Source organism: Asparagus officinalis, chromosome 8, assembly GCF_001876935.1.
Source record: "Asparagus officinalis chromosome 8, Aspof.V1, whole genome shotgun sequence".
NCBI classification, from domain to species: domain Eukaryota; kingdom Viridiplantae; phylum Streptophyta; class Magnoliopsida; order Asparagales; family Asparagaceae; genus Asparagus; species Asparagus officinalis.
The window spans coordinates 101,571,297-101,584,173 of record NC_033801.1 but is presented as its reverse complement, the minus strand read 5'-3'; the positions used below and the strand labels follow the sequence as shown (position 1 = coordinate 101,584,173).

Genomic DNA, 12,877 nt, shown 5'->3' with positions numbered 1-12,877 from the left:
TAACTTTGACGCTACAACTTGGTGGCATTAGGCAAAGGGAACATGGTATGGTGTTAAAGTGTATGTGATCTGAATTTTATTAATTTGTTTTTATGTAGGGTATGATTGCTGGTCATTCTTATTATTATCTTGAAGACGTTTACCCGCGGATGACTGGTCGTCGCCCACTGAAGACCCCTGCCTTTATCAAGTCACTGTTTGCTGATGAGAATTTAGTTGTCACACCGCAGGCAAATGCAAGATTTGCACCTCCAGCACCGCAGGACCTTCACCAAGATTGATAGTGTCATCAAGAGATGGAGATTTGAGATGGTCTTTGCTGAAATATGATGTGTCCGAGACATTGTAGTGATGAGCATTAAGAGTTTCAGATATATATAGGATCTTCACAATTGAGATCTGATAACAAAGCAGTTCCTCTTGTAAAAGGCTATTTGATGCCCAGTTGTGCATATCAAAATGAAAACATGACATTGTTTTATTTCTAATGTAAATGCTGTGTACCCTTCCCGTGACTAATTAATATCTGACAGGATTTGATGAAGCCTAAATATCCCCAGTGCGCAGACAATCCGTCCTTGATGAGAACTTATGTTCTCTGTGACTAAATGTGTGACAGGATTCAATGAAGCCTAAAAATCACCAATGAGCGGACAATCTGTATTTGATGAGAACTTGTATTTGTTTATCTGATATTGTGATAAAAGCACATCTCATTTTATGTAGAACTTACTTGAGTTAGGTTGCTAGGGGTTATCATATCTACTATATATACGTATTTACTTGCCAATCGTTGATTTGGATATGAATATGAATACGCCTCAGTAAGGACAATGTATAACTGTATTTACTAAAATTGGATGCATAAATGGGTATACGTCCAGGCGTAGAAGTGGATATATGTGGGTGTGTGTTTGTTATGTCTAAAATGTTATGAGACAAGGGAGGGTCTAAAATGTTATGAGACAAGGAAGGTTTGCAGCTAGGATTTGCCACGGAAGGGGCCTGTGTCGGCTTCTGGCTGTGGCAGTGATGAGCTAAGGTCGTTAGAAGTGCAAGGCTCTTGTGTCGGGTTCTGTTCTTCGCAGTGCAACTAGGGTTTGCTAGGGTAGGGGAATCGGTATGGGCTCGTATCGGGTGGTGGTTGCAGCCGTGATGAGTTAGGGTCGTCAGCAGTGCTTGGGAGTGCAGAGGTGGGGTAAATGGGCAGTCCGCGAGGTAGGTCAGAAGCTTGGTCAGGGTTGTGGTGCAGGATGCTGTGGCGTTGGGGGACGTACAAACAAACTGTATTTACATCTCAATTTCTTGAGCTAAGTATGGGTAAATTTATTGAATAGAGAACACCATAATTTTAGTTATTTCCAATGTCTCAACTATATTTGTAGATGTATGGAAGTGACAATATGTCGATAGTCAAAACTTTTCCAAAGCATTTCAATTTAAAAGAACAGATATCAAGAATACCCGAGACAAGAACTATTGCCACAAATCTAGCTTGTATTAGTAGATAGTGGAAACACTTTTTGATTCGTAATGGAAGTAACACTTTATACTCTAGAAATAAACGAATTAACCCGTTGCATATTTTATGAATGCGTTCATCTTGAAAGACTGTATTAGCTCGTAGTACTGCCAGTTATAATTTAGCACGGGACAAGTGATAAATGGTTGAATCTAATGATGTCAAAAAATTTCACAAATCTGTCTTGAACTTTCGAAAATCATGTCCTGAATTCTTTACACTTTAAAGATGGAAAAGAAAACGGACCAAAAAACATAAGAGAGAGTTCTTTTTAGGCTTTTACTGAGATAAGATCAGGGGGGTTACTACTCAGATTCAGTGAGATATTATCTAATTTCGAAGTTCATAGGGTTCTTGTTAATCTCAACTTAAAGCTTAGGGAGCTTTCTGGAAATTCACCGTACAAAAAAACATAAGCATGTGTACAAACTTTTATTTCCCGATTATTATTATCATCATCTATACTATCATGCAAAAAACCAGCTAAAATATGAACGAGGACTGAACACGTAATTAACCCTTCTGATTCTAATTGAAAGGGTAAATATGTAATTATTACAGGTAATGACTCTTTCTCTTTTCTCTTCTCTTTCTTGCTTCTAGAGCATTCTACACCATCTGGATGCGGATCTGTATATTGTCGGATTTGAGATACAAGCCTAGAGGGGATTGAATAGGATTGCCTACTGTTTTTTTGCTTAAACATAGAATATGCAGTGGAATACAGCACATAAAAATGATAAACGATATTAGTCAAAACAAATACCGCAAACGTAACCAAAGGAGGAATACACAAGATTTTATAGTGGTTTGGATTAATAATCGTGAGTCCACTCTTCCTTCTAGCAAAGAGGCTTTCTCATTATGAAAGAGTTCACCTAAACCACAAACCTGATTCAGTAAGGTTAGGGGACCACACACTGTTATTTTTTCGAAATCAGTCATATAACCTAACTCTCACAATGAGCAACTCCAAGCTCTAGCTAGTCCTAACCCTCAATTCAACTGACTTGAGTACGTCATAAAAGAAGTTCAATTAAATACAAACTCAAATATCAAATAAGTTCAAAATTGTAATAATCTTACAACCCTTTCAATAAAGCAACCCGTCATTCGAAAGATATAAGCAAGGCTGATGAATAACGGAGATTAAAATCAAACCAAGAGAAATTCTTCTGCTGTGGAATGATCAGATGATGTTGTGCGTGGTGAGTAAGAGATTGACGAGGCTCTGAGGGATCGAAAAGTACTTTTTGATTGCCAAAATCAAGACCGTAGAGCCCCCTTCCTTTTCTCTCGCAATTAGGTCAGTAAAGAACTCTCTAAAACATTGGAGAGGATGAAGATTATATGAGCAACAAAAAGTTGAGATTAAGTCATCAAAATCTCAATTAGCCAAACTTATAATTTATGTTTGCCCCCGAACATCGATGGTGTTGAGCAATCATTGATTGTTGATAAGCAACATAGATGATTTGAATGTCTTTGGACATGTGGAACACTGATGGACCTTTAGAACCATCGATGGTCTCCAAGCACCATTGATGGTCAAAGGCTACCAACGATGACCAAAGCGCTAAAAACAACTTGTGAGCTGATCTCCGCGTTGTTTTGCCTCGTTCATGTTCTATACCTGTATTTACCTATACTAAATCATCTACAACCAATATTAGCACCAAATGATGTTTGATATTACTTAATAGGAGATAATGCAAATGCAAACGATCTAACATATATTTCACGATATATTAGTATTTGTAACCATATCTTGTCAAATATAGATGTTAATAGATATGGATGTGAACGTGGGTTTTTGAACGAGTAAGGAGATTTTGCATGAACGGTTTTTTTTTAACGTGGGGGCCACCATGGACAGGAGATGCATTAGCAGCATGCAGGTACAGCCCACGTAATTCCGCTCTCTCCTATAAGTACTCGTGCCTAGGGTTTTAAACCAGTGTGCAAAAGAGGGTTCGTGAGCAAAGGGTGAAAAAGCGGCGTGCAAGAGCAGGGTGCAGGCGGAGGAAAAGAAAAATCGCAGGGGTTTTCTTGAGCTGCGTGCAATAGGAAAAACAGAGGCTCTTTTGGCTGTTTTGTGAGAGATTTGAGAGTTAGTTTGAGGGTTTAATTTGTGTGGCTCTTTTGGCTGTTTTGTGAGAGATTTGAGAGTTAGTTTGAGGGTTTAATTTGTGTGATTGTAAACCCATTTGTATTCTCTTGGGTTTAATTTGTGTGATTGTAAACCCATTTGTATTCTCTTTCTCTAATAGTAGATCTCCCCCCTCCTTGCCCCGTGGACGTAGGCAACTTACCGAACCACGTTAAAATTGAGTGTTCGTGCTGTGATTTGTAATAGAGAGTTTAGGTTCCCTCGATAGGTCAGTCCTAGAACTGATGAGAGGAAGAGCTGATATCCCACTTTGTTGAGATATTTTTCTTTCGGTTCTTGTTTCCTTTGTGAAACAGGGATTTAGTTGAGATCTACTCTTTTGTCGAGCATCAGAGGTGCTGCCGAAATTTTCATTGCTCACAACAACGGATACCTATATTTCCTCTGATATAAATATGTTTGCGCCTCTTCCATATAAGTCATTACTCAAGTTTACATTTGATTTATATAATTACTTCTTATCAGAATAATTAAAGTTATTGACACTAGAAGTTGGATGTGTGCATTTTATAAAGATTCAGTTTCACTATAAGGGTTTTGCAACAGGGAAGTAAATAGAAAGTAAAAAAAGGTCAAGAATGTACTTTTTCTTAACTTTAAATTAAAAATCTTGTTAGGATGATATTTGAGTTGGCAGCTATGTGTCATCCACTTTCTTTGTATGTATTGTTTGGTTTATTAGAAAGTAAATAGTGAAAAGTAGACTTTTTGGTGAGTGAAACATGCAATTTCGTCATATATTTTAGTTTTGAAAACTTAAAGGACATCTAGTTGTATTTCTAAGGCCAATCTTCATCCTTGTTAATCACTTATTTCCATATAATTGCACATTAAAATATATAATTATTTTATAACCAGTTCATGTGAATATATAGGCAGAACATTTTTTATATGGTTAAACTATTCTTTTACCTCTCATTTATAACATGGCAAAGTGATGCTAATTTCTAGCTTTGGGACCATTAGTAGGGTAGAAAGAACCAAATAATATTATTTGACTAACTATTCAGTCATATTCGATCATGTAGTTCATTTAACACTAAATAATATTAGTATTCGAGTTTATTAACGAACATAATTTAACCAGTAGTATATTCAGTTCATTTGCTTATGAAATATTCATTTAAAATTTGATCGCTTATAATTAGTATCATTACACATATGATTTTATATTTTCAACCTACTTATATTTACTACTTAAATTGTATATAATAAATTTGAGAAATTTAAAGAATCTTAAATCAATTTCTAATAAATATTCATGAATAATCATCAAATACTGAGTATTCGAGTTTGATTTGAAAAACTACAGACATAGATATTTGAATTCAAGTTCGAATTTGAACAAATACAAATATGAACATCTCAGTATTCTATTCGATTCGTTCGTTTACCATCCCTAACCATTAGTCCACTTATTGCTTTAGAGAACAACATATTATTGAATATGACACTTGAAAGTTTCATTCAAATTGTAATTAAAAAGCTTGTTGTCCAATACAAATTCACCATGTTACTAATAAGCAAGTTTCCGCTCTAAATTATCAGCGAATAATATTTCGCAAGGTTGTCTCGTGCAGGTTGTTTGATTGAAGAAATACCAAGTATGACAGATCAAATACTAAAAAAAGGAAAAAAAAAGTTTTGAAAACCAAAGAGAATTAAAAAAACTAAAAACTAATTTCTCTCTCTTCTCTCTCTCCACTTTCTTAAACCATTTCTTTAGGAAAGTGAAAGAGGGTAAATAGTTGACGTGGCATGTTTTACTTGTCATTTACTTTCTACACACTTTCTAAGTGCCAAACCAGAAAAAAAATTGAAAGTGAAGTCATTTTTAATTTTTAGTTCACTTTCCATTTAGTTTATGGTTACCAGCATCAAGAAAGTAAATTAAAAGGTGAAAGTGTGGAGAAAGTACCTTATTAAGAAAATGCTTTTTCTTCACTTTCTTTTGGTAAATTTTGTTGGTAATTGGAAAATTGAGGTTATATCTAATGTGTCATCTACTTTATTTTTTATTATTTTTTTAAAAAAATCATGAAAAAGATATATATGCGTGAATTATCCTTTAGACCGCATTTTGAAGAGTTTAGTAGGTTTCTAATGTTGCTGAGCTTCTATAAAATGATTATAAAATAATATGGATAATGTTCATTGATATTTTTTTGAGCAGATTTGTTCATATCTTTTAGACCGCATTTTGAAGAGTTTTGTAGGTTTCTAATGTTGCTGAGCTTCTATAAAATGATTATAAAATAATATGGATAATGTTCATTGATATTTGAGTCTCAGGTTTCCATATGTGAACTTAAGATTTCACATTTTATCTCTTTTGTTGCGCGAGACCTTTAAATTATCATCCAACTGTTTGATTTTATTAGAGGGTGCAGCACATTTTTAGATAGAGAACATATGGCTTTTATAAGTGATATATGGCATTTTAAATAGCAGATATTAAGTGATATATGGCTTTTATAAGTGATATATGACATTTTATCCCATAGTCAAAATTTAATAGAGCAGATATTAAGGAAGGGGTCGAGAAGTAATATATGACATTTTAAATATGATTTTAGCTAGCTCCCTTCGAAATTTTATAAAAATTCTGATTTGATGAGAAATAGAATCCGAGCGTGTTGGGCTTGATAAGTAAAGATAAAACCATGGTCGAATCTAACTTGAGTTATGCATTGGCTATGTTGATTCGGATTATGCCGGGGATTTGGATAAGCGCCGGTCTACTACGGGGTATGTGTTTACTTTGACCCGTGCGCCGGTGTGTTGGAGATGCACCTTACAGTCTACGGTGGATTTGTCTACGACAGGGGCAGAGTATATGGCGATTATGGAGGCTGTGAAGGAGGCTATTTGGCTTCGAGGACTTTTAGAGAAACTTGGTATATCGCAGTGCTCCGTCACCATTCATTGTGATAGCATGAGTTCTATCTATTTAGCGAAGAATCAAGTTTTTCATGCGAGGACGAAACACATTGACGTTGGTTATCACTTCGTTCGTGATGTTCTTGAAGATGGCGATGTGGAGATTGTGAAGGTCAACACGAAGGATAATCTGGCGGATATGCTCACAAAGATGGTTCCGAGCAACAAGTTTGATCATTGTAAAGACTTATTGCACATTCGTGATTGTTGAGGCCGTTAGTGGCCATTTGGGTGAACTACGTTCGGCTTGATTCCTTGGGCAAGAGGATACGTAGGCAGTCTTTTCGATGCAACCGGTTGGATTAGTTGATTTCGATGGAGGAGATTGTTTAGACTCTCGTTCGGGTTCCCGACTTGTTATTGATTGAGTCCGTTGCCGTGAATTAATTTCACGGCGTACTGGACACAACAAGTGGGACATTTGGATGCTTTGGTGTCAGCTCAGTTTTGAAAGAAACTTTACTGAGATGGAGAATTATGAACGCATTTTGCTTTTGCTCGTAGGGGCCACACCCACGAGCATCTCCCCGTGAGACGCGTTTTTTCGTGGGGACGTGGGGGCCACGAGCGTGGGAGAAGCAGCCAAGGCCCACCCGAAACCTTGACGTGATCCCTTTCCGCGTGAGGCAGCTATATAAATACCTAGTTTTTTTCTAGGGTTTCGTGCAAGCGCAGAGGGGGCTTGGTGAAAATGCAGAGGGAAAAAGTGACAGTGTGGTGAAAAACGCTGAGGAGAAAAAGAGGTGATGAGCAGTTGTTTTTTAAGGGTTTGGCATCCCCTTTGTGAGAGATTTGAGAATTTGTATGAGGGTTTAATTTGTGTGATTGTAATGTATTCTTTCTCTCTAATAGTAGATCTCCCCCATCCTTGCCCCGTGGACATAGGCTATTTGTCGAACCACGTAAAATTAGTTTGTCTCGCTGTTTGTGTGATTTGTAATAGCTTATTTAGGTTCCCTCGACAGGTCAGTCCTAGAACTGATGAGAAGAAGAGCTGATATTCCACTTTGTTGAGATATTTTGTTTTTGGTTCTTATTTACTTAGTGAAGCGGGAATTCCTATTGTGATCTTACTCTCTTGTTGTGCTGCCGAGATGCTGTCGAAATTTCCGCTGCGCACAACAGTTTCAACTTATTTTACGCTGACTTTTTGGTGGCTAAGCATGCCTTAAACCACCATAAAGATTGAGTGGTTTTGACAAAACCTTGAACTTTTTCCAAAATTAGACAAAATGCCCATTAACTTTTTTTCGACAAAACCCCCCTACCAAAAATTTTAACATTAAAGAGCCACGCTATTTCTTCGTTTAAACTTTTTTAGAAGGCAATTTATTTTCTAATTTATGGTATCCAAAATTTCTCTATAATAACACCTAATATCTATTAGATTGATAAGAGAGGTAACACCTCATGTTGCTCTAAAGAGCTTTAATTAATATGAGCAAATATATAATCTAGTACATTTATATGGTTAATTGCAAATAGACTTCACATATTATCACCAGATATATAGTTCTATTATTGCAGATAGATCTCGTAAAAGAGATATCGTTGTAGATAGACCCCCTAAGTAAAAATATATTGCTAGAGAAAGACCACTTGAAAATCATTACAAAAATTTTCACGAAGGGATATATCTGCAACAATAGAACTATAGAAATAATAAGCTCAATTTGACTAACGCAACTAACCTATATATCGCTAGAAAATAAAAAAAAGGGTATTTATTTATTCACTCTTTACCTCCAACTTCACATAGCTGTACATATGGAAATTTGTCTTGGCTAAAATTTATAGCTAGAGTGATACCAACAAAATAAAACATCGATTTGTTGGTAAAAAGGCAAATATAGAGTAGACAGAGTTTTCACTTTTAAGATTAAAGACAATAATTCACATCCAAATATCTATAACATTGCAGCAAGCCGCCATTGGTCTGAAGGGCTTCATGTGACGATACTTATTTTTTTAAGGTAAATGAACAATTTTATTCATCCCCTGTAGGCATTATGTACAAAATTTGATCACATGCATAGCCAGCCAGGATACTACAAGACAATGATAACCATTGAGCTACCTCAATATGAGGAGCAGAACAACACAGAACTCAAAAGATACCAATAATACTAATTATTACAAGGAGTCAACCCACTCTTTAAACTCAATAGGAACTGGGTTATTATACATAGCCAAAAGACAACAAGTCTTGATCCACTTAACCATAGTTTCAGTACTCCTGCATATGCCTAAGTGCATTTCTGAATTTCTTGCAATCCAAATTGCATAAACAGCAGTAGCCAAAGCACACCTTATCAAATTGATGTAGCTTTTCCTCTTCCATTGAACTGTAAACAAATCTTTGATATGATGCCATATATAGCTCCTATATTCAAACCCCAACCAATTCATGATATTCCACCAAATTTCTGCAGAAAAAATGCATTCAAAAAATAAGTTTTCATGGGTTTTCATATCACAATGAGCAACAATTCCTTGATAAAATCCTCATTTTCATGAACCTGTCTTGGACAAGCAATCTTTTTTGAATCATCAATCAAAAAAAAAAATGTTTTGGTACATTAAGAGAACTCCAAAAAAATTCTATACCATGGCCAAATAGGAGAGGAGGAAACAATATCACCATAAATTTCAGCCATTTTAAATTCCCAAATGAAGACCATTGTTTGAACTTTAAAAGCAAATTATCATGAGACCCCCATTTCACTAGATACAAGTTTCTCACTTTCAGAAGTTGTTTCCAAGCCCAAGAGTCATTAGTTCTAGCTTGAACACACCAAATATCGTGGCTTTTAAAGTATTTTCCATGAACTCACTTGATCCACAGTAAATTTTTTTGTCTCACTGACTGCCTATATCCATTTCAATACAACAGCATCACCGCAGTAGAGAAGATCACTAGACTACCTTGATTCGCATCCTTACATAAGGGCTCCAAAGCAACAAGTGAAATTTTGCATGAATCATGTGTGCTCCCCTAGATGAACCTCCTACATATGTCACGAACCGCCCCATTTTTGGCTCAATTGGGTGCATTTGGACTCACTTATTCATGGTTGGGTCCATGAAGATCCTAGGGTTTTCTAGAGTTTTCTTGGATAATAAAGGTATGATAAATATCTTGTATCTAGAAGCTTCTAGGAAGTCTTATTAAAATATCTAAGGACCCTTGTAAAAGCTTCTAGAAAGTCCCATGTAAATATCTAGGGAGATATTTTAGGAGAAGAGTCTAGAGACTCAATCTTAACCATTGATTGTAAGAACAATCTAGAAGGCTAATCATAGACATCCATTGTAAGCTAGCATTGCCTATAAATAGGGGCTAAGGCATTTCATTTGTATCAAACAAGAGTTGCTAAGCAATAAAGCAATAAGAGCTTCCACTTCCACTCTTGAGTGTTCTCTTCCCTTCTCTTGAGTGAGTGTTTGAGGGATTAGGCTGACTTAGCCATTCTAGTGAGGGAAAGAGTGACTAAGTTTTGTGGTGAAAGAATCAGCCCGTGACATTTGGTATCAGAGCCAAGGTTCGGAAGTGATAATGTCGAGCTCCGACCTTCGTTCTGAAGTACTTGGTGTGGTGGATCCGAAGGACGTTCCAAGGCAACATAGGGATAAATCTCGTGACATCATGACGACGTTGGAGGCACGGTTGGCTAAGGTGGAGCTTACCATGGCGGATAAGATGGAGGCTTTCGACGAGTGCATCGAGAAGTTGGAGTCTGTAGGAGACGAACTTCGGGAGGAGATGCAGTCGGCCTTGAATTCCACTGTCGACATGCTACAGCAAGGGATCACATCCGTACACGAGGAGTGTGCATTCTTACGGAGCCAAGGAGAAATGTTCCTGAAGGAGATGGCCGAATTTAAAGAAAAGTTCAGCCAATATGATGCTATCTTGGCAACTCGAGGTATGATTTCACAACCTTTCATGGCTAAAGATACTCCTAAACCGAAGCCGTATAAAGGAGCTAGGGGTGCCCGGGAGATTGATAACTTCCTATGGAACATGGAAGTATACTTCAATGCTGCCGGATATAGGAATGATGCAGCCAAGCTCCAAGCCATACCTCTCTATCTCGAAGACATCGCTACGTTGTGGTGGCATAGACGATGCGAGGATATGAAAAAGGGTACGTGCTCCATTACTACTTGGGAAGAATTCAAGGCAAATCTAAAGCAACAATTCTATCCGAAGAATGCTGAGGATGAGGCCCGAGGTAAACTCCGTCGCCTTACTCAAAAAGGTTCAATTCGTGATTACGTGAAAGAATTTTCAGAGTTACTGCTGGAGATCCCTGACATGGGCGAGAAGGACTCTCTATTCACATTCATGGATGGCCTCGCGGGATGGGCCAAGATGGAGTTACAAAGGCGTGGCGTTCAGACTCTAGCCCAAGCAATGCAAGTAGCCGAGTCGCTGATCGAGTTCAAGAAGGTGAACAACTCATCCAAGCCAAAGGATAAAAAGGGTACGTTTACTAAGGGTGGGGGAGAGAAGGATAATCCATCCAAAGAGTTCCCATCTAAGTCAACGTCCAAGAAGGGTAAATCCTATGATAATCCTAAAGGAGGTGACCGTTCAAAGAAGTTGGCATGCTACTTCTGCAGCGGTCCACATAAGGCTATGGACTGTCCCAAGAGGGCTAATCTTGCGGCCCTAGTTCAAAAGGAAGAGGAGAAGCAAAATGAGGAGACCCGAATCAACTCCCTTCATCTCCTCAATGCAATCAACGCAAAAGTGGATGCAAGACATCGGGGAACGATGTTCATTGAAACAACCATTTTCGGTAAAACCTTCAAGGCCCTTCTAGATACTGGTGCTTCTCATCTCTTGGTTTCTCGCGATGTTGCTAGTAGGTTGAATCTTAAGATCACCAAGGGAGGGGGTGTTATCAAAGCTGCCAATTCAAGTCCCACTCCCATCGCTGGCGTGGCTCAGAAGGTAGATGTAAGCATTGGAGAATGGTGCGGCCAAGAAGACTTGACGGTTGTGACCATGGATAACTTTGACGTAGTACTTGGCTTGGAATTTTTGGACGAGGTGAAGGTCGTGTTGGTTCCATACACCAACACAATGTGCATCCTAGAGGGTAGGGCGTGCACAGTTCCGATCAAGCGCGAGAGTGTGACTTCTAAAATGCTCTCGGCCTTACAAGTGTCCAAGGGCGTCCGTCGACATGAGCCAACTTTTATTACTACAGTTAAGGCGGAGGAAGACTCACACCAGGGAGAAGACGTGCCCGAGAAAATCCGAAGTGTCTTGGAGGACTACCACGACATCATGCCCACAAAGCTGTCAAGTAAGCTCCCACCTAGGAGAGAGGTGGATCACAAGATTGAGCTCAATTCAGTAGCTCATTCCCCAGCCATGGGACCTTATCGCATGGCACCACCGGAGTTGGAGGAACTTCGAAAACAACTGAAGGAGTTGCTGGATGCCGAATATATTCGTCCGTCTAAGGCTCCATATGGTGCCCCTGTATTGTTCTAGAAGAAGCACGATGGTTCATTGCGGCTATGCATCCACTACTGGGCTTTAAACAAGATCACGATGAAGAACAAGTATCCTATTCCTCTGATAGCGGACTTATTCGACAGATTGGGGCAGGCAAGGTACTTCACTAAGCTTGACTTGCGCTCGGGATACTATCAAGTACGGATTGCTGAAGGAGATGAACCAAAGACGACATGTGTAACCAGGTACGACTCTTATGAATTCCTGGTTATGCCGTTCGGTCTCACCAATGCTCCAGCCACATTCTGCACCATGATGAACAAAGTGTTGGAGCCTTTCCTAGACCATTTCGTGGTAGTCTACTTGAACGACATTATGATTTATAGCCAAACCATGGACGAGCATGTGGAACACTTGAGGTAGGTATTCCAGGCGCTTAGAAGTAATGAACTCTATGTGAAGAGATAAAAGTGCTCGTTCGCACAGGAGGAGGTAGTCTTCTTAGGCCACATCATTGGAGGAGGCAAAATTCGCATGGATCAAGCTAAGGTGCGAGCCATACTAGAGTGGGAGCCTCCTACCAAGGTGACAGAGCTGCGATCATTTCTGGGCTTGGTGAACTACTACCGAAGATTCATAAAGAGCTACTCAGCATTGGCGGATCCACTGACAGACTTGCTGAAGAAAAACCAAGCATGGGATTGGAGTTCAAAATGCCAGAGGGCATTCGAAGCTTTAAAGAGAGCTGTGACGGAGGAACCAGATGCCAGAG

At 38.6% G+C, this 12,877-nt stretch overlaps 1 protein-coding gene across 1 annotated transcript in view; it reads left to right on the top strand.

Annotated features, from left to right (window-relative positions):
* LOC109821306 (derlin-2.2-like) overlaps positions 1-551 on the top strand; it is a 4,730-nt gene extending 4,179 nt beyond the window's left edge. The window contains exon 6 of the mRNA XM_020387493.1: positions 99-551. Within this exon, the coding sequence (XP_020243082.1) occupies positions 99-281 (183 nt within the window). The 3' untranslated portion in view covers positions 282-551. The remainder of the gene's footprint in view (positions 1-98) is intronic.